Consider the following 23,558-nt stretch of genomic DNA (forward strand, 5'->3'; position numbering starts at 1 on the left):
CCATATCAGTCCTCCCTTCTACAATATGTACATGACTTCTCCTGTGTTCAACTTCTGGAGAGGCATCTCTCAAAAACAGTCTCCACCTCCTTCAAGAACTAGCAAAAAAGGGGACACAAAGTATCTAAAGAAAACCTTCAATTCTGTAAATCCCAAGTTAAGTGTCTGGGACATTTGATCACTAACCATAGCCTTCTCTGGATCCCAATAGAATTCAAGCTATCTTGACTTTTCCAAAGACAACTCAGAGGATTTTTAGGGTTGGTAGGATATTGTAGAAATTGTATTCTAAATTTCTCTGCTATGGCTCAGCCTTTATATTCCCTTCATAAGCTGACCAAGCAGAGACCTTTACATGGGCAGCAGGATCACAGAAAGCCTTTAATAAGATAAAGAGCAGCCTACACAACCTTCCTGCCCTGTGGCATCCTAACTATTGATTACACTTCTTCCTTTTTGTTCATAAAAGAGAGAAATGCAGTGGGCATTTTAATCCAATGACATGGAGGCCAGCACTGACCCATTGGGTACTATAGTCAACAACTAGACCCAGTGGCCAAAGGCTTCCTTCCATGCATGCAAGCAATTGCTGCCACCACTAACCTTTTACCACATGTAGAAGAAATAGTTCACCACTGACTACATACACCTCACTGGGCGGAAGCCCTGCTTAAGTCCCATCACACTCAACATCTATCCACAAGCAGACTAACCTCCTATGAAATTTTTTTACTATCCCCTTTGTATGTTACTATTGCTCGCTACAATACATGAAACACTGCTATTCTTCCTTTGCCTACAAATGAACTTCCTCATGATTGACATTGACAGACCAACTGCTGACTCCTTGAATTGATTTACAGGAAACCCCTCTTGAAAATACTGAATTAATTTGGTTTCCTGATGGATCCTACCTAAAAGATGAAACAAGTCAATATCAGGCTGGTTACATAATTGTTTCCTTAAATGGAACAACTGAAGCTGACTCAATGCCCCAAGCAACTTCCACCCAACAGGCAGAACTTCATGCATTAGCTTGAGCTTGTGTCTTAGTCAAAATAAAACTGCCAATATTTATACTGGCAGTCAATATGCCTTTGGTGTTACCCATGACTTTGTAATACTTTGGAAACAAAGAGGTTTTCTGACCTCCTCTGGACAAAAGATAAAAAATAAATAGCACTTGTGTTTTAAACCTTTAAGAAGCCATTCAATTACCTAAACTTCTAGCCTATAAAAACTCCTACACACTCTATGGCAAATACAGAAGAAAGTAAGAGAAAGCATTTGGCTGATGCAGCTGCCAAGAGAGCAGCCCTCAATTCACCCCCTAATATAATCAGGACATCCTTAACCTTGGCTGAGTCCTTTATTGATATGATGGACTTCTAACAGCACATTTGGCTGCCCAACAAAATAAGAAAAAATGTGTTGAACAAGGATGCAAATTTAAAACAAAAAGTGGGGCGCCTGGGTGGCTCAGTCATTAAGTGTCTGCCTTCGGCTCAGGTCATGATCCCAGGGCCCTGGGAAGTAGGGAGCCCACTTCTCCCTCTCCCCCTCTGCTCGTGCTCTCTCTCACTCTCTCTCTCTCTCTCTCAAATAAATAAATAAATCTTTTTTAAAAAAATAAAATAAACCAAAAAACAATTTATGGATAGGTCCAAATGGATGGCCAGTCCTCCCTGTATTAACAATAAATATACCCATGACTTAACTGATTGGAACACTGACATAATGATCTTATGGGGAAAACAGTACTACTGGAAGCCATATCTCAAATCTCCTTCCCAAGTATACCAGAAATGTCAAATTTGTCCAAAACATAACCCTAGAAAACTCATTCATACCTCTATGGGACATTTTCCCTTACCCTCAGGTCCCTTTGTTTTATGGCAAATAGACTTCATCCAGTTGCTGCCTTCTTAGGGATACAAATTTGTATGGGTAATCATCTGTATATTTTCTCATTGGGTAGAAGCATTTCCATGCCACAGAGCCACAGCCTCATCAGTAGGCAAAATATTATTAGAAAAAAAGTATTTTTGCTTGGGGAATTCCCTCAGAGCTCCATAATGACAAAGGTTTCCATTTCACTGGTCAGGTAATTCAATCTGTAAAATCTGGCCCATCCTACACTTTCATTGTGAGCTTACCAACCCCAGTCCTCAGGACTGGTGGAATGTACAAATAGGATTATAAAAAATCAACTGGCAAGACGCACAGAATCCTTTAAAGAGCCGCTCAACTTTAGGTCCACACCTACAGGAAAAAGCAGGTTGTCACTCTTTGAAATGATCACTGGCAGACCTATGAGGCTAGATGATGGAATGTACAAACCACTTTTGTTAAAAGAAGACCTTTTAATCTACTGCAAGGAACTCATAAAAGCCCTCAAAATTAACGTATAGCTCATAGAGCAATCTTTTCACAGCATGCTCCCAGGAGAAAAAGACATACATTACCATGACCTCCAACTTGGTGATTATGTTTATTGGAAACATCATCTCCACGAAGATACCTTACAGCTCCAATAGAAAGGACCATACCAAATTATTAACCAATCCTTGTGATGCTAAACTCAAGGGTATTGACTCATGGATTAATTTTAAAAGGGCATAAACTCCTGAATGGTCATGCCCAGCCTTTGGGGACCTCAAATTAAAAGTCTCCAGAGAACACAAGACCACCTTGAAGACCACCCAGCCAGGATTAGAAGCAAATGACACCTGGTGTAGACTGCTTTCCAAGAATCTGGACTAGGCCTGTATATTAAACTCTTTAGCCAATGAACATTCATGAAATATTTGGTATCCTACTCCTTTTTACAGCAAAAACTGCACTCTGCTTAATTTCTTCTTATTCCTCCTGGTTTCAATTGTTTAACTCTGTTTAAAGAGTTCTGATTTTACTATATCCAAAGATGATTCCCCTAATCCTTCTCATTTTGTCCTCAGCCAACAGAGAAACTTGGCATAAAAGTACCCTTATTTGGTTATCCCATACTATGGCCAAAGCAAGAAACTTATCTGATTGCTGGATATGTCATCATCAGCCCCTTACCAACCATGGTAAAACAGCTGATCCCTTTGTTATACCTGTTAATAATTTTTCATCCCTTCTGAATTGCACCATAAATCAAACAACGCCTTCAAGCTCCACTTACCGTGTCAAAATAGTTTTGCTGCCAGGCAAAACAAATCCCCCATGCTTTGAGGTTCCTCCTATCTGAAGAAGTACCTATAATATCCATGAACTCTCCTTTATCAATGGTTTCACTCAACAATAAATATCCTCCTAGTATATCTTGCCCTGGCCCTCTGTTTAACACCTTTTCCCAACTAGAAATGAGATCTACAGGCTGGGCAAACAAGCCACTCAATGCCTGAAAAAATAATTACGTTAACCTACATACAGATCCCTGGTTTGATCATATGCCTTCTTCCATACTGGTAAACGAATCTATAAATAACCAGACACTGGCAGGTGTACTTTGTGTACCTTCAGGACACATATTTGTCTGTGCATATAAAAATAAACCATAGACATTCGATTGTTTAGATAGTTGAAGACTCCCTGGACAATGTCTCCTGGGTTATTTAACAACTCCACTCACAATTCTTAAATGAATAACTCAAGGTTCCCAGAAACCAGGAAGACAAAAGAGAGTCCTTAATATAATTGAGGATTACCCTGATGAAGATCCCTCTGTATATGAGGACAACAGGTGTGGCCACTCTCAAGCCTGTGACCTCGCTGGAGGGGTCAACCCTTCAGAAACAGCCCAGTTTGGTGGAATTTTTAGCTCCTGGCTGGGATAGGAACTGCATGGAACAAATACATGATATGACACCTATCCCAAACTATAAAAAGAATGGGCAGATCAACTGCTAGAGTCATTAGGGCTCAAAAGAAATCTTTAGATTTTCCTTCCTGGGTGGTCCTTGACAACCACATAGCTTTAGACTACCTATTGAATACCCAAGGAGGGGTCTGTGCTATCACAAACACTTCCTGTTGCACCTGGATTCAACTAAGCTTTTCAAACTCACCAAATCCCTAAAAGGAACTCATTCCCCTGGAATAACAAGCTGGTTTAACCTTAGATTTCCATATTTATTCAGCTGGTTTCCAACTGGGATGGGGACCATCCTAAGAAAGGGACGACAAATAATATTACTCATTGTTTTATTAATCTATTCATTCTTTGTTTTAGTGCAACTATTAACTCTTTGCCTTTCTCAATGTTGTACCATGATTCAGGGAACCAAAATTATTGCTCGAAAACTCCAAACGATAGGCCAAGCCTACTCACTTGGACTTCTTGATACTCCTATCATAAATTTGATAAACTGCTCAAGTGAGGACAATGCCTAAGCCTTGTCTCCTGAAAACCTCCCTGTTGTGCAAATGTGGTCATAAGCTCTCCTCAAACATACCAATCACCCTACCTCTACTTTCCTTTCTCTGTGGGATGTGACTTTCTAAGAATGAGCCTTCCTAGAGCTGAGGATGCCTATACTAATGTTGGATGACCTACTAGCTGATCACCAAATCTTTCCAAGGAAAGATCTCAATCAAAGGGGAGAAATGTGAAAGAAGCATCAAAATGGAGTCAGGCTTGCTAGGAGAGCTATTTAAAATGGAGCCAGGAGACCATTAAGGAAGCAAGGCTTATTGCATGTCCCCACCTGAAAGAAAAGGTAAGCTTTAAAATACAGGTCACTGCCAAACCACAAGCGTCCTGGGGCACCAGCTGCAACTCTGCCGTTTCAAGAGAAATGAACTTTTTTCTTTTACTTACAAATGGACTTTCTGCTTAGTGATAGCCCTTAGCAACCAATCATGTACAGATAAGAATAGCTTCAACCTGTCAGCACCAATCATAAATCTTGACAAACAATTTATGTGGCTTTACTGGAAATCCCCTCTTGCATTTAAAAGCCCTCCTCTTTTCTCCCCACTTTGGAACACATTTTCAATTCCGCCTCGAATCTGTGTCTCTTGAATTGCAGTTCTCAGACCCCAAATAAAAGCCTCTGGTGTGCCCTTCAGTCTTGCTGCATTTCTCTATCGACAAAAGTATGATGCTAAGCAACAGAATTCTCCCTTATTGATTTCTCAACAATATCTCTAAATTTCATTTGAAAAATTAATTTACTTCAGAACTGAAGGAAGAAGTGTGGTAAGCAACATAGTAATTCTTCCTCTCTGACTTTCCAACAGTTTCTCTAAGTTTCTTTTATAAAAATTAATTTACTTCAGAATTAAAGGGGAAATTTGGATGTGAAGCAATATAGTTATTTTCTCCAACTTCCCCCCAATTTTCCTACATTTCTTTTTTTTTTAAAGATTTCATTTATTTATTTGAGAGAGAGAGAATGAGACAGAGAGCATGAGAGGGGGGGAGGGTCAGAGGGAGAAGCAGACTCCCTGCTGAGCAGGGAGCCCGATGCGGGACTCGATCCAGGGACTCCAGGATCATGACCTGAGCCGAAGGCAGTCGCTTAACCAACTGAGCCACCCAGGCGCCCCTCTACATTTCTTTTATTAAAAATGATTTCAGGGGTGCCTGAGTGGCTCAGTCAGTTAAGCATCTGCCTTCAGCTCAGATCATGATCTCAAGGTCCTGGGATTGAGCCTGGCATTGGGCTCCCTGCTGAGCCCTCCCTGCTTCTCCCTCTCCCTCTGCCTGCAGCTCTCCCTCCTTGTTTTCTCTCTCTCTGTCAAATAAATAAATAAAATCTTAAAAAAAATTTTCAATTAATTGAACATTTTACTTTGTAATTTTAAAAGAAAAGAATACACTGAAAAAGACAGATGATACAATATTTTCTTAAACTGCTCAATCAACTCTGATTATTAAGCCAAGATTAATAATCAAGAACTACTATTTTGGAGGTACCTAGGTGGCTCAGTCTGTTAAGCGTCTGACTCTATTTTGGTTCAGGTCATGATCTTAGGGTTGTGAGATCGAGCCCCAGGTGGGGCTCATGCACTGGGTCTGGAGACTATTTAGATTCTCTCTTTCCCGGGCGCCTGGGTGGCTCAGTCGTTAAGCGTCTGCCTTCGGCTCAGGTCATGATCCCAGGATCCTGGGATCGAGTCCCACATTGGGCTCCCTGCTCAGCAGGAAGCCTGCTTCTTCCTCTCCCACTCCCCCTGCTTGTGTTCCTGCTCTCGCTCTCTCTGTCAAATAAATAAATAAAATTAAAAAAAAAAAGATTCTCTCTTTCCCTCTCCCTCTGCCCCTCCCCGCATTCCCCTCTCTCCTTTCTCTATCTCTCTCTAATAAAAAAGACTATTATTTTGGTCTTCTGCTCTTATTATTCTCTGGAGCAAAGGCTTTAGGTTAAGAAAGAAAGTTATTGCTATTCTGAGTTCCTTCAATGGTCAGTCACCTTGGCAACTTCCAACTATGTACCTAAATCTCTACCTCTTATTTCCTGGAGCACAGATGATATCTCCCAATTCCCTGAATCTGTAGAAGAGAAAGCTAGCACTCCTATCCTTAAGGCCACTTGTGCTTTCTGAGACCGGCACATATGATTTTTCCCTGTTAAGGCTGATAACACTTAATTCTCTTCCCTAGCCAACATCTCCCGAGATTTGCCTGTGGTTTTCTCCTAAAAGTTGAAAACAGCAAATAACAGCTCATCAAATTGTATACTTTAAATATGTGCAGCTTATTGTATAGCACTTATAACCCAATAATGTTATTTTAAAAAATGAAGAACCTTGACAATAAGGTCACCCAGCTCTCCTCAAGGGAGCCAAAGAAATAATCCTAAGCAGGTGAAAATTCATCTCAGAAAGTACTAGGGAGTCATCTGTATATTAGAGATAAATAATCAGTAAAGGCTTCAAGATCTAATCCACAGAATACAGTTACCATTATTTGGTCTGGAAAAATTCTAAAGTAGGCACAACCAAATACTCACCCAACCTCATTAATTAAAAAGAAAAAAAATCTCACTAAGGTCACACAACAGACCTTTTAGGCGTTGAGAAATGGAACTTCCTGAAATAACACTAAGATAAATCAATGATGAACTAGATGCCTAGGTAGTGAAAGATGGGAGTATTAGCTGAAAAATGTAAAACTTGTCAACATCTAAAAACCAATCTGGTTTTGGTTTAAAACCTTTCACTCTAAAGGTTGTTAGGTTGTTCACTCATTCTTTTTTTTTTTAATTTTTTTATTGTTATGTTAATCCCCATACATTACATCATTAGTTTTAGATATAGTGTTCCATGATTCATTGTTTGTGCATAACACCCAGTGCTCCCTGCAGAACGTGCCCTCCTCAATACCCATCACCAGGCTAACCCATCCTCCCACCCCCCTCCCCTCTAGAACCCTCAGTTTGTTTTTCAGAGTCCATCATCTCTCATGGTTCTTCTCTCCCTCCGATTTCCCCCCCTTCATTCTTCCCCTCCTGCTACATTCTTCTTCTTCTTTTTTTCTTTCTTAACATATATTGCATTGTTTCAGAGGTACAGATCTGAGATTCAACAGTCTTGCACAATGTTTATTCATTCTTAGAGCTAATATTTATTGAGAGCCTATAATGGGCAGGTGCTATACAAGGACCTCAAGGGACCAAGGTAAACCAGAAAGAAGATAAGGTGCTACCCTTAGGAGCTCACTTCCTAATAGGAGCAGGGAGACAGTAACCACATCAACAAGTAACTCAAAATAGTTGAAGAGAATATAAAATGCTATAAAGGAATAATAACAATGGGAATAATAATCATAGCTATCACTTAAACAGCCCTGACTAGGCACTACAGCACTGCTTTTAAGTATCTTGGAATTAACCCACTGTATGAAGTAGTTCTATTGTACAAATGAAGAGACGAGGACCAAAGTCACTTAGACACTTAGTGGTAGAGCAAAGACTTGAATCCCAGCCATCTGGATTCAGAGTACAAGTTTTTCCTCACAATCACACCACCAGGTGTGGAAGGTAAAGCAACTGGCAAAGGAGGAACTACTTTAGATAAGGTGGTGAGGAAAAGTCTGTCAGAAGAAGTGACAGAGATCTAAAAAATGAGAAACATAGCCCTTCTTTCTGGCAGTAATTAAGGAGTAAGCATAGTTGTCTATTGGGCCATACCTACTTCATTACATCTGCACATAAGGAATGTTTATTTTTATATTACATCTATATAGCAGAGGAGCAGGTTGCTAAATAATTTTTTTGTTGCTGTTAAAAAAAACTGGGCAAGTGATATTTGCAATGAATGACTAAGAATCAAAATAAAATGATAAAATTAATAAAAATTTATAGTTCACCAGAACCTACAATGCACAATGGTTGAAAACATCCCAAATCCCATATTTAGCATTTACTTCAAACTTTTTTGCTTGCTAAGAATCATGTCATACTTGTTCAAACGACTGCTAAACTTGAATGACTCAGCTCTGAATTAATGACATTGTTCAAGTCTTCCATCCTATTTTGCAGAAGAGTGGTATTTTTGAACAAATAAAGAAGAAAGCTACTGATTTCTTTTTTATACTGCATTCAGTCCTTGACAAATACACCCTTTTATACATATCCTGGCATAGTGTCTTCAAGAATTCCTCAGATTTCCCTAAGAAACCCCTGCCCCTTCCAAATTTCCAGCTTTCTCAAGTCTAGGCAGATCCTGTCTAAGCAGAAGAGAATCCACAACCTCTACGGCTCAACCTCAATCTTAGGAGCTTAAACAAAGGCTCCAAGGGAAGAAATCAAGGCCACTTATACAGCCATTCTTTGCCCTACTCATTCTCCTTAACCAGAGGCTCCCACTCTGTTCAAACCGTGAAGAATTTTGTACTTTAATAAAAGGTCATTTGTTTGTGGCTATACCACACCACAGTTTTATTACCTTATTCTAATATAGGTGCAGATTGTACTACACAGTTATGGGATGTTAAGGGAGAAGAGAAAGAGAAAGAAGACAAGAAGGAAGGGTAAACTATTCCAGCAGCATTTCTATTTCTCAATGTCTAAATCCTCCCACTCAATTCTCTTTACCCACCTCTAATACTCAGCTCCTTTCAATTTATCCCACCCCCTAATTCCACAGCTGAACCTCTGACCCCGTGATTCTACTCCAGGTCCACAATCCTATCCCTAAGCCCATTCTGTGTAGAGTTTCTGCCACAACCAAGTTCCTTGAGCATTTCCATTAGCAAAGCCAACCAGCAGGAGTTGAGGGGGAGTTCCCGCTTCTGCTGACAGGCCTGTGGAGATCAAAGATGTCACTCTGAGACTCAGAATTCAATTCTGAACTCATTTCTTTCATTATATGTAGTAGTGAGATTCTTTTATTTGATCATTACTATACTCTGCCATATTCTGGATTACAGTCTAATCTGAACTCCAAACCACTATGCATAAAACACAGCAGTGCCAGACCCTTCAAAATATGTTATACATTTGATCCTCTCAGAACATCTGGGGGAGGGGGGAAGGTAACAGTTTTTGGAGCACTGTGAAAAAAGCAAAAGCACCTAACAATCATGGAGACTTAAATGTATATTTATAAGATACAAGAGAATGTTTTACACCTGGCTTTTTATAACACAGCCTGTTTTTATACTGGGGATAGTCTGGACCCTAAATGGGTCAGAGCAAGAGAAAGACCATTTCAGGAAAAAGGCTCAGTTTTTGATTCCTTATAGTTAGCTTTACCCCATCTAAGACTGCCTTGTAACACAGTCTATACTTTATTTAAATAGTTGAGTTTTGATAGGTTGCTATTGAAATCCACCCCCCAATTCCCCTGAAGGCTAAACCAGGTGTTACTAATCCCCAGATGCTCTGCTCCTACCAGAAACTTCAATCTGATGGCCTGACATCAAAGAAATGTTTATAGTCTCTTAGAGATAGATGATTTGTTTATCCCGTCTCAACTGGCAAAATTCTGGTTCAAATGAGAAAAGTACTCATTTGAAAGAAAGGAGGCAGAAGAATGAAAATACCTTCCACTTGGGCAGAAGTTTATCTTTCCAACTTAAGTTAGAATAAATAATCCTAATGACCTGAGTGACTCAAAATGACTCTGGATTTGCCAGGGGTGGATCTTTTACGCCTATCTGCACAATTCTACACCTGCTCAATAACAAAAAAGTATAGCAATCCTTTTTCATGCATCACAAACCAAGTATTGGCATGTAATATTGATAATACCTAACAAGTAAAGACAAGCTTTCATTACTAATCTCGTGCTTACCCATGCTTTTCAGTGTAACTATTCAAATACTTGGAAATGCTTGTAATTTTCCATGACCCACAGCTAGAATATAAAAATAATATACAGGAAGCATTGCCCGAGAGTTAGGAATTTTTCTTCTTTTGTTTACTTTCAAAGGAGAAAAAAATGTTTCAATAAATAGGAACATATGGATAAAAATCAAGGCTCATACATGGTTTGAATTATTTTTCCATGGGCATACGGTAGTCAAACTGATTTTTAATGACAACTTTAACTACAATGACAGGATTTGTCATTTTAGTTTTCAAAATCATGCCAAAACAAATGCCTCAGATAAAAAGATGGAAAAATAAGTAATGGAGGTTTTTCTTTTTTACATGCTTAAGATACATGCTTTGATATCTTAAACGACAGAATTACTTTTAATTTCCCCAAACAACCTGTTCTCTCTTACTTTTTGGCTCTTGCACATGCCAGTCTTCCTGCATGGATGTTCTCCTTGCCATAAAAATGCACCTCTTCTATGACTCTTGGTTAACGTTTATTTATCCATCACACAGACATCCACTAAGAACTCACTTCTTCTAGAATCCTTCTGTGACCTCAGCTAACTTTGTATCGTTGTTTGCACTGTGTTTCATTCTTTAAAAATGCCTTCAATTTGTTTTCAGCAAGAAATTCTTATGACTAAAGGACATGAATATTTATGACATATGATGTAATGCAGGCTTATAATGTAATGTTACAATAAATTGTAACATCTTATTTCATTTTTAATTTGTGTTATTCTTTAAAATAACAGAACCATACTCTCTATAAAGACTTCATTGAATCAGGCTGGCCATAACCTTCCTGAGTAAAGCTGATTAAAAAGGGAGGAGGGGAGGGGAGGGACTAAGGTATTGCTGGTATAACGTGGGGGAATATTCATTCTTTTACGTCATGTTTATTAGAGGCCTACTCTGCAAATCACCGTTCTAGTTCTGATGATGTGGCAGATAATGAAAAGAAATAAGTAAACAATCATACACTCACCTCCCACCTTACTCAGAACTTATCAACCTTCTGTTCCCAAAGTTGGCAAACGGAATAGAACACCTGGAAACAATATAGGTACTGATAGGAAGCATACAGTAACATTTAACAAGACACAGGAATGCTTTTAGCAGGGGGACACAGTGAAGAGTTTCAAACATTTCAGAGTCTTCAGTAATTGTAGGCAGGATGGAGCAATTCTTCCTAATCCATCATCCAGTGATCTGGAACAGGGCATTCCTGGTGCTTTGTGTGGTGAAGACGATTTCTTCTTCTCCTCCTCCTCTTCCTCCTCCTCCTCCTCCTCCTCCTTCTTCTGTAGGCTGGGTTTTTGTCTTTCTTTTTTTTACCCCAGTTTTATTGTGATATAATTGACATATAACATTGTATTTGTTTAAGGTGTACAACCTAATGATTTGCTCTGTGTATATATTGCAAAATGATTGTGAGGGCTTCTTTTTTCTTAATTAAAAAAAATTTTAACTAAAAAAAATTTTTTTTAAGTAGGCTCCACGCCCAATGACCTTGAGATTAAGAGTCGCATGCTCTACCGACTGAGCCAGCCAGATGCCCCTGGGAGGACATCTTAATACCCAAAATGCATAAGTAAGATTTGTTTACTAAGCTGAGTACTACCATGATTGAATTTTCTACAGATTAACTTACCTCAACATATGAAATTGGAAATATTCCTATTTTGTCTGCCAGCATTCCTTCGGCCCAGTTTTCATCCACTCTACGGATCACAGTCAGAACATCATCCTGAAGAAAGAGCAAACATTAGTCTACTTGATCCCACGTTAAGCTCGTCATTTAATTTTCCTTTTCAATAAAGGGGCCGCCCAAGTTTTAAGAGTACATGAATTAAAATGCTACGACATGTCTTTAGTACATGAATCCAATGTTGTCACAAACTAAGTGGCCATTATCAATCAAACAGTTGGTCCTTTCAGACAGTTGTAAAACTATGTACTCCCTCTATACAGGGGCTCGCTGCTTTTTACAACTTCAAATGCTACCCATCCCAGGCTCTTGAGCTTCTGTTTTAGATTGATTCTCAGGCTCTTCTCATGTTCTCTCTGATAATATACCAAATGCCCATTTAAATGCATATCCTACTGCTTTTCTTTTTTAAAAAAACAGTATTGTGTTTATCTACTTAAAGTTCTAAAGCGTTTTATCAATTCAGTAGATATACCCCTGTGTGCTTTCAGCAGAGAAATTTATGTATAAAATAAGGAAATAATGATGTTTCATTTTGTTATTCATAATTCAGTAAATTAAAATCCCTGAGTGGCACACGCACCCTGTAAAGTGGCTTAGAATTACATTTAGGCTCTAAATATGAAAATGATAACACACAGAACATCAACCAAAATTATCTTTCATATAAGAACAGCCTATGCACAAAATTATTTTTTTATGACTTTAAGAAAACTGCTTCCAGGTATTTTTAAAAGCACAGTGAAATACTAAAACTATTTTATCTTTTTACAAAAGAAAATACAAGCCATATTCCTGTGTATCCAGGTCCAAAGGAAGAGTTGACAAACAGAAAATCTCATTCTAAATTTACCTTTGCAAATGGAAGGCAATCTTTGTCTGCTTCCTTGTCTTTCACTTCAAAGTCATAAAGTGCTTTGCACTGAGGTGGGGGCTGAGGTAACGGTTTGATAATCTGCACAAAATTGGTGGGGAAAAAGCCATGGATCCCGTTGACTTCCCCATGATACCAATTTTCATCCACTTGTCGCCGCAAAATGATGATGTCACCTTTGCTGAATTTAAGGTCTCCAGGCTCTTTCCCTTCGTAGTTGTACAACGCTTTGGCACAAGGTAACTGAGGTATACCCTTAAGGAAAGAGATGAGTTTTTAATTAAAGGATGGTCCAAAAATGTCTGAAAATTTAACTGTATTATAATTTTTAGTCAAAATCAACTCAACATAGCATGCAGGTCTCTGGAGTTTAGTGGGTGGGAAAATGAAACCCTTCCAGGAGGAAGTGATGACACATGAGCCAAGTCTTCAAGGAAACACAGGAGTTAGCCAGGCAAAGCTGGAGTGGAAGAATAAAAGAGAAAAGTGAGGCATTCAAAGCAGAGGGGACAGCACCAGCAAAGACACGAGCATGCTGTGCAAAGGGACTGGCGTTTTATAAAGAATGCAGTGTTCATGGAGAGGAATTATGGAATATAAAGTGTAGAAGTAGGCAAAAGCTAACTCATGGAGGGTCTTGAATAACATGCAAAGAGGTTCAACTGCTATGTCCCTCAGGCAATGACAAGCCCTCACAGGTCTGAAATACAGATGGCCGTGGTAAGAAGCAAGTGTCAGGCATTAGAGGAGGAAATGGACAGAATGGGGTCAGGCTGACAGCTATGTGCAAAGCACAGGCCTAAACTACTTGAAAAATTTTTTACAGCCTAATCTTTCTAATGAAGTAAATAGGAAGCACTACTCATAGTACTGCCCTCTCCCTGGGCTCTTCCATCTCCCCAAGCCCCCCAAAAAATGGATCGAAGTTTTATACCCCAGAGGCAACAGAACTTCATAATATAGTTTTTAAAAATTACTTTGGGGGTGCCTGGGTGGCTCAGTCATTAAGCATCTGCCTTCGGCTCAGGTCATGATCCCAGGGTCCTGGGATCGAGTCCCACATCGGGCTCCCTGCTCTGCGGGAAGCCTGCTTCTCCCTCTCCCACTCCCCCTGCTTGTGTTCCTTCTCTCGCTGTGTCTCTCTCTGTCAAATAAAAAAAAAAAAAAATTACTTTGGTTTCTAGTCAGAGATTTAGAGTCTGGCCTACTCCTAAGCCAAACTTTTTTTGTTAAATATTTTTGTTTGGCTTAAGAGGAATAGCCAATTCTTGGCTCTCAAAATGCTATTGGCAGTCATCTTGTGTTGGCTTGATCCATGTGATGTTGCGTTTGGTTAATGAGGGCTGCTCGAGAGGCCAATATCCTGAGGAGGCAGGAGCTGAGCCTTCCAGAAGTTCTGACAACCCTCATGTGCCCTCTGACTTTTGGACCCTGCCTTAAGATCTTGCCTATGAAGGCATGACTCCTGTTATCCGGCCATGGCCTAATCTTATAAACAATTCTGCTGTGCCCTTTGGTTTCTGCAGAAGGGAAATGTCCATCAGGAACTCTGGCGCCTCACAATCCTGTGAACTTTAGTCATATTCCCTTCAGTGTCCAACTCTGTGGAATGATTCTAATTTTTGTCTACTCTCACAGAGATGCCTCACTGCACACTCTACTTTATTACCTATTTCTGGAAGTCTGGTTATCATAATATAACAATATTTCCCAAGATAGGTTTGAGGAAATAACAGTAAATAAACACAGAAACAAATATCACTATGAAAGAGGGCAAGAGTGATCGAGCCAGAGACAGAGAACTGACAAGTACTGTAATAAACCAACTCTTGGAACATAGCTGATGGGACAATGATCAGGGAGTTTCAGGTAAGGGTTGGAAATACAGACTCCAGAAGCCAGAATGTCTGGGTTTGAATCCCAGCTCAGCCACTTACTACCTGTGTGACCTTAAGAAAGTTAACCTCTCTGTGCCTCAATTTCTTTGGCTTGTTGTGAGGATTTAGTGAGTTAATGTATGTAAACCACTACAAAAGGCCCAGCAGTTAGGAAGTGCTACATGCGTGAACTATTATCATCATCATCACTGCCCAGTATGAAAAGCCTTGCTCACCAGTGAAACACAGCACCTGAAAATGTATTCGTCTCTATGCAGCTGGATGCTTTTCCTTTTGGATGAATTCACATAGCAATTACATTTTTAATACATATTCACTGTATAGCAATGCAAAGAATGTTCCTCCTAGGAAGTACTGGGATTTCGAAATGTGCATTTCTGAAGCACACATTTGTTTTCTAAGTGAAATCCATTCATCTTCTGGTTCAACAGAAGAAATTACAAATTCACTGACATGCACGGTTTAATAGGGGATGGCATTTTAGATGTGGCTGTAGTTCATCTTGACAGGGCTAATGTAAGGCATTGGAAGCCTGCATGAATTAATTGAAAATCCTATTACAAACTCGGTGACAAATAACTCTATTCACCATTATGGCCTGTTCTCTCGATTTTCCCCCCACCTCAATTAGCTCTGTTTGGCCCACTCTGTCCAAATCCATGCCAGCCAAATCCATGCAATAAGATACACATTTAGCACTCTTAGAAACCACTCTGAACTGCTCCTTGAAGAGATCTGTAAAATTCCCCAAAAAACACAGTATGGTTCTTTTGTGACATGCTTATGTGGGAACTGAAGGAATTTATTTCTTCACAGATCACTTCCACACACCAGTGGCCCAATGAACTTATTAACTTTTCCAGCAAAGCAAATCTATTAAGTATTCCTAAAATCATCACACATTCTTAATACAATGAATGGCAAGGATAAAACTTAAAACAGTGATATACATTATGGTTAGCCTAGTCACATCTCTGAGACTGCAACCTAAAATTATTAATTCACACTGATTTGCTAAATCTTGACTGCTAAGGCTATTTCAATGATCAATAACCACAGAGAAAGAATCATAAAGCTTATGGCAATCTAATCCACGAGCAGACATTTGTGCATCTGGCTGTGTTTTTCTATGGTGTTCTTTTTCAATTAAATTCTAAGAGGCTAAAAAGCCAGTTTGTGTCAAGTTTCTCAAATGAAGGTTTCCCACATTAAATAAAATGAATTCTACTCTGATTTCAAATCAAGCAAAGTTCAGTGATCTTTTAAAGGCTTATTCCCACACAGACTGCAGATGATTAAGGATAAATGGCCAAACGACTTGGAAGAGCCATAAAAGAATGCATTTTCCTTTTGCAACATCTGAAGGATAAAGCCAAAACAATTGGTCTGATAGCCTCGGACTTCTCTTGTGGGTAAAATACGTCCGGGGCCCACAGAGGCACTGCCTTCTCATTCATCTCCTTAGAAAGGTCTGGGAGTCATGTCATCGCTCGGGCCCTTTGCCCTCCGTGCCTTCGGCAGGCTTTCCAAACTGCTGCCTTTCTTCTGTATCCTCTCATCAGGCCAAGGCCCCTGAGGATCCGCAGAGCTTACATTTCACTTGGCTACACATGAAAGGGAGGCTTAAAAGGAGAGAAAGCCAGAGAGAAACTGACTCTGCAGTCTAACCTTGGGTTTGCAGCTGTCATTCATGCTGCCACCTTTATCAAAAACCTTGGCAATTTAGACAGGTGAGCTATTATAACAATTCTTAATCTGAAATACATTTCAACAAATAGGGACTACTTTGCTCATATGAAAAGGAATAAATATGACAGTTGACCAGTTTTACTCTTCAAGTAATTTTGCTTCTACATTATGTATACAGATATTTAATATGACATTAAAATCCTTATGAGACCTGCACACAAATATTTTTGATTAAACACTCTACACTCCATTTTTGTATCATCAAGTGCATTCCAATATATCTGGCAAAGTACTACTTGATGATGTAGCTGAGATTCTGACGGGTAAATAAAACATTCACTGCCAATTTATTTTATAGACTCTAAATGCCAATGCCCAGATATACATGCAAGACAGCCTCCTTAAATTCAAATCTCTTCATGCATTTCTTACTGCTCCATAAAGTAAAAAAGATTCAATGACCTACTAAAAAGAGTATCTGGAAGATACTCTTGCCGTAGGAACAGCACCACAGTGTGTATAATTTAATAATTTGGTTATATCTAAATGGCCACAAACTATGGCTGATTTCTACTTGACTTTCAAAAACTTTCCAGAAGAACTGAAGCACAATGAAATTACAATAATAGGAAGTACTACACACAGAGTAGTAAGTAGCAAAATGGGTTCAGAAAAGGATTTTTTAAAATGTCCTTTGTAGGGGTGCCTGGGTGGCTTAGTCAGTTAAGCATCTGCCTTCAGTTCAGGTCATGATCTCAGGGTCCTGGGGTGGAGCCCCGCATTGGGGTTCCTGCTCAGCTGGGAGCCTGCTTCTCCCTCTTCCCCCCAGCTCATGCTTTCTCTTGATATCTCTCCCTCTCTCTCTCTTTCTCAAATGAATAAATAAAATATTTTTATAAGTAAATAAACAAACTGTCCTTTGTACAACAAAATACATGTTGGCTTTTCCCTACAAAGTGAAAATCTATCAGAATGTACCAATAGTATTTCATAATAATACTGATTTTTTAATAGTTAATAAGTCTTAAGTATTACTCTCAAGATGTCTAGGTTGGATTATTACTCAAATATTATTGGACCATCACTTGAAATATTTCAATTTCAATATAGCAAACATCCAGTATTACAAGTTATTTTTCCAAAGCAGTAGAGACTGAGAATCCCATAATCCCATGATATAGCCCATCTTTTTATTCATTCTTTCCTTTAAAATTTATTTGTGGAGAGCACTGTACTGGGGCATTTTATCTGGTGATCACTTTCTTAAGCTACTATCTGCTATCCACCCCAAGTTTGTCACATAAAATCTTCTCATCAAACTAACTGTAATCATATCTACCAGCACTTTGAGGATGGCAGTTGTGAATAAACAAAAATGAAGAAATACATGTTTTCTTCATTCACTTTTCTTGTCTTTTTGTCCTTATTTTACTGTTTCACTGTCCTCTTGCATGCTCATTTTCTCCAGCTTTTTCCTTAAGTAGACTCTTTGCAGGCTGCCTGTCCTTCTCCTCTACTCCTGACGTGGTTCCGGTACCAACCTGCCTCAGAAAGTGGGCTGACTGAGGCCAGCTTTGTGCCCTGTGCACCCAGCTCCTGCTTACACTCCATACACTCTTACGTGCTCCTTCTCCTCACCCTCGGCTCCTACAACCCAACCCATAAGCCCTTACGGAGTTTCTATCCTGACTCATGACTAAACGGCAATCAGCCAGTTATAGCTTTCAGCCTTGTTGTTTTAATAATATTAATGGTTTAGGGGAAAGGTGGAGGGAGAAAAACAAACAAACAAACAAAAACCCAAGGTTAAAAGGAGAGGAGACAAAGTAGCAGCTTTCCCTGGGCAGTATTCTCACTGTTACTTAAACAAGTGATAATACATAATCATTTATTTAATCAATACTTAATCAAATGTAAATACAGAATGAAATAAGTTGAGGTCAAAAGATCACGTTCAAACACCCAGAGAGAAAATAAAGAGCAGAGTTTTCCAAACTTAAGAAAAAAATGATAGAGGAGACTTAATTTTTTTTCTAGGAACTGCAGTATAGAGAATAGATAAATACAACCCCGTGGGGTGGAATCAGGGCCACCATGGCTCCCCTCTCCTACTTGCCAGGAGTGCCCACAGGGGCACTCAAGAGCACAGTTTGAAAAGCACTGTTACAGGGAGAGAAGTGGACTAAGGCACATGGCTTAGGAAATATCTAGATTTAGGGGATTAAAAAAAAAAACCCTAAGAATTTGAGAGGTAGGAAGAGAACAAGCAGAATATAACCACAGTAGCAAGAATAATTCCTGCAACATGATCTTATCCATATCACCTGTGTCTTTAAAATCTGGAAACAATTCCCAATTATCTCTCCAATCAAATTGGTGTCCTAAACCATCGGCTTTATGGCCCCCCCCTTTGCAATGACTGTTCCACTTCATGTTTTCCACTGTCAGCAAGTAAACCAGTCTGTGGTCATCACCTCCAACCTCCAACAGGCCATCCCCTCTGGCTATTGTCTGAACATCTGTGTCCCCCCAGATTTCACTGCTGAAATCCTAACCATCAAAGGTGATGGTGTTAGAAGGTGGGGCCCCTGAGAGGTGCTTAGGTTTTATGGGTGGAGCCCTCATGAATGGGATTAGTGCATTTATAAAAGAGAGCTCCCAGAGCTCCCTAGCCACTCTGTCCTGTGAGGCTACAGTGAGCAGGCACCAGCCATGAACCAGGAAGAGGGCCTTCACCAGAATGCAACCATGCTGGCTCCCTGATCGTGGACTTCCAGCCTCCAGAACTGTGAGAAATAATTTCTGTTGTTTATAAGCTTCCCAGTCTGTGACATTTTATTATAGCAGCCCAAATGGACTAAGATACTCCTTCATCAAAATTCTTCAAAAGCAGCCCATCTCTCTGTCCACCTTCCTACATGGAGAGTCCCCAGCACTTATACACATACATCTTGACAGAGCTACAGTTGGTAATTACACTGCATTTATTTCACTTCTATTTTTATCGTATCTAGCATGACTGCTTCTGTTGTTTGAAATCAGATGTAAATAAGGCCAGATCAGAGATACATTCTGGTGCAGGTCAACAGGACAGATTCTGTTTCCCAGATGTAGGGGCCACCTGTTCTTAAGGACCCAGTGCAGGCACTACCTCCTTGCGGAAGAGTCTCCTAACCTTCCCTGCCCCAAATCTGGAGAAAGTGCTGTTCTTGTGCTCCTCCAGCATGTCTTACTCATCCTGTTACTATGGCTTTCATCTCACTCAGTTTACAACCTGTTTCCCCTACCAGACTGTAACCTCCTGGAGATCTGGGACGATGTGTTACCCATCTTTAGATCATGAGCACCTACAACCTCAGCGTCTGCGAATAAATTCTTGGTGGATAAATAAATTTTAAAAATGAATTTATCTCTAGGCTGAGGTCTATGATATGGATGGCTAAGTGTAAAAAATACCGTATCTAAAGGAAAAGCAACTTAAAAGACAATTCTGTGGATAGCAGGCTCACCAGCTTAAATGTATTGCACAACATATGCACTCACATATTTCCGTGCCTCTGGTACTCCTCCTGAATGGCAGCCCGTGAGCCCATCCTTGTGAAACTGTCTTCAGTGCCCCCTATGGAACACAGCGTATGGTGGGCGCTTGACACTGAGACATGGGAGGAGCAGGAATACTGAGGAAAGAATTTCATTCCCTGTTTCTGAAGGCTGCTGGGAAACCTGGAGCACACGAAGGTGCCACAGAAAAACCTGGGGGAATGTGAACGAGTCTAACTGGTGTCCACTTCAATGTGCCCTGGAAACATGACTAAAAACATGATCCATTCTGGAAATGGGCAGTTGAGTTTGTACTAAGCAAAATGCTGGCATCTGAAAAATGTGAAACAAATTACATAGCAAACCACAGCAAACAAATATTTTCCTTTCAAACTCATCTGGTGGTTATGAGGAAATAGTCACGTAGTTGATATATAGCTTTTTTTCTTGGCTGGCCTTAAAAAGGGAGTATCCAACTGACAGACAAATCATTAAAGAAAACAAATCTTACTGAATTTCTCTAAGGGAAGACAGCTATTGAGAATGCAGTCACAGAAATAAAATGCAGGAAATTTATGTCACTCATTGCCCTGAATATTAGTTTTCTGTTTCATCACGTTTAATAATTACAATATATTTTTGCAAAGAGGAGGAAAAGTTATTGGGAAAATTCTCTGCAGTAACTTGAGCTATCATCTTGGGGACTCACGGCAAGATGAGGGATGTTTCCTGGTAAAAGGTCAAGTTTCTGTCTATTTGAAAAACAGTTTGATTCCTGGCATGAATCTGCCCCTGTCCTTTCCTAAACCTCCCACCTGCCTGTGGGGGCGTGGGACTAGATGGAGAAGAATGACCGTGTATCAGAACTCTGCATGGCCCTTGCCTAATCCTTACAGAAACCCAGAAAGGTAGGGAGAGTCAAAAATACAGAGGCAGAGGGGTGTGTGGGAGCAGGTTTTTAATATTAAATAGAAAGGTCAGGTAAGGCCTCAATCTAATTCAACGGCCTGGTTTTAGATTTTTTATTTTTTGTCCAGTGTTTTCATTAATATCCCAGAGAGAGATGCTCATAAAATTTAGACATATTATATATGAAAGATAGTTCATAGTTTCAGAGTTAAAATAACATCGAGATAAAAACCCACACATATATGGGCAATTAGACAAAAGTGCCAAGGCAATTCAATTTAAGAAAAGAAAGTCTTTTTAACAGATGGTTCTTGGATAATTAAAAGCCCATATGGGGAAAAAATGAGTCTTGACTCCTACCTCACATCACACACACAAATTAATTTGAGATGAATCCCAAAACCAAACGTAAAACTAAGTTTTCCAGAAGAAAGCACAGATTATCTTAGAGATTAGGTAGGTTAAAAAAAAAATTAACCATAAAAATTTATTAATTGGACTTCATCAAAATCAAAAAATTCTGTCCATCAAACGACAATTAAAAAAAATAAAAATGCAAGCCACACAAAGGAAAATATATTTGCAATATATATAACTGACAAAGGATTTTAATCTGTAAATATAAAGAACTTCTATAAATCAACAACAAACAATGCAATTTAAAAACAAACAAGATTTGAAGATATAATTCTTTTTTTTTTTTTTTTTTAAGATTTTATTTATTTATTTGACAGAGAGAGACACAGCGAGAGAAGGAACACAAGCAGGGGGAGTGGGGGAGGGAGAAGCAGGCTTCCCGCAGAGCGGGGAGCCCGATGCGGGGTTCGATCCCAGGACCCTGGGATCATGACCTGAGCCGAAGGCAGAGGCTTAACAACTGAGCCACCCAGGCGCCCCTGAAGATATAATTCAAAAAGGAAGTTACTACATAGCCATGTAAAGGTATTTAACGTCATTAGTCATCAGAGAAATGCAAAATAAAACCACAATGAGATATTCTTTCACAACCATTAAAATGATTAAAATTAAAAACACTGACAACAGGTTGCCTAGGTGGCTGAGTTGGTTGAGCATGAGACTCTTGGTTTTGGCTCAGGTCATGATCCCATGGGTTGTGGGATTGAGCCCTGTGTCGGGCTCTGAGCTCAGCACCGAGTCTGCTTGGGATTCTCTCTCAACTTTCCTCTTGCCCCTCCTTCCACTCACTCACTCACTCTCTCTCAAATAAATAAATCTTAAAAAAAAAAAAAAGAAAAAGACTGACAACAGAAAATGTTGTCAAAGATACAGAGCAAATAGAACTCAGATACACTGGTAGTGGAAGTCTAAAAATGGTAAAACCACTTTGGAAAACTGACAATTTCTTATCAAGTTATTCATACACCTACTCTATGACCTAACAATTCTAATCCTAGGTATTAACCAAGAAATGAAGACATATGTCCACACAAAGACCATAACAGAAACTCTCAATGCAGCACTCTTCATAATACCAAAAACTGAAAACCAAATGTCCATCAACAAGAGAATAATGAAATCCTTAGTTATAAAAAAAAATTACTGATACACATGAGTGAAAAAAAATCAAAATACTATATAATTACACTTTATATGACTTCCAGAATAAGTAAAACCAACCTACTGTAATAGAAATCAGAACAGTAGTGGTCTATAGGGGTTGGGGAATGAATGGAAGGGTGCGTGATGAAAATTTCTGAGATTAGAGATAGATTCATATTTTGAATGGGATGTTGATTATCTAGGTATACAAATGTGTCAAAACATATTAAACTGTACACTTAAGAACTGCAATTCACATATGTAAATTTTATCTCAATATTAAAATATATAAAAAATAAACCAGTAGCAGCACTTAGAAAAAAAATGAGAAATAACCACATATAACAAATATGTGACCATGTATGCACATGGAGGAAAAGATACAAAAGTATCACAGTGAATAACAACTTATGGCAATCAAGAAAATGGCAAAACAAGAAATCTGAAGTCCAGAGGTATGGAGATTAGTGCCTAGAAAGATGGCAACTTTTCGAAAAGGAAATTCATCACCAATGTACAGAGTATGTGTATGTAATGTAGGGTCTCTGCTATAATCTGACCCAGCACTTTGTACCAGTCAGTGCTCACTAGATGTCCAGGTTACATTCTGAATCCCATAAACAAAGTGAACAGAGAGCTGCATCGTGTTCCGTGGGGAGTGGCATAGAAGATAAAAGTGTTGGAAAATATGAAGGAAAAGCTGCAGAAAGTGAGATGTATCAGTGGGTCAGTATTAAAGTAAGTATTCAATTACAACGAAATGGTGTTACATAAGAAAAGTAAGTGGGCTTCATATTCACTAAAGAAAAAAATAAAGGCTTCAATTGATGCATGCATTATTTAAGTTGGATAAAAGAATTTCCTGACAGTGAGGGTTATTAAATATTGCAATGGATTATGGTATCTCTTTCCCTGGAGACTTAAAAGATAGGACAGTCTCACAAGTTTTGTTCTGCCCAAAGGCAAATGAGCAAAGATTATGACACGTGATCTCTAGTAATGCTATGATTTCTTTGGCAATCCGACCATTTGAAAGAATAATTTAATTCTTGATGATTTTGTCATTTGTTTCTTTTTTAGGAGTGGAATCTCAAGAATAAAGAAAGTACTAAGGTATGGGA

General features: G+C 39.2%; 1 protein-coding gene across 2 annotated transcripts in view; it reads right to left on the reverse strand.

Moving 5' to 3' along the window:
* SH3RF1 (SH3 domain containing ring finger 1) overlaps nucleotides 1-23,558 on the reverse strand; it is a 178,342-nt gene that overhangs the window by 54,280 nt on the left and 100,504 nt on the right. For both annotated transcript variants that reach the window (XM_032413171.1, XM_032413172.1), the window contains exons 3-4: nucleotides 12,821-13,096; nucleotides 11,911-12,006 (exon numbers count right to left, since the gene is read on the reverse strand). In XM_032413171.1, coding sequence (XP_032269062.1) covers nucleotides 11,911-12,006; nucleotides 12,821-13,096 — 372 coding nt within the window. The remainder of the gene's footprint in view (nucleotides 1-11,910; nucleotides 12,007-12,820; nucleotides 13,097-23,558) is intronic.

The sequence above is a fragment of the Phoca vitulina genome, unplaced genomic scaffold (assembly GCF_004348235.1).
Source record: "Phoca vitulina isolate PV1807 unplaced genomic scaffold, GSC_HSeal_1.0 scaffold14, whole genome shotgun sequence".
Taxonomy (NCBI): Eukaryota; Metazoa; Chordata; class Mammalia; order Carnivora; family Phocidae; genus Phoca; species Phoca vitulina.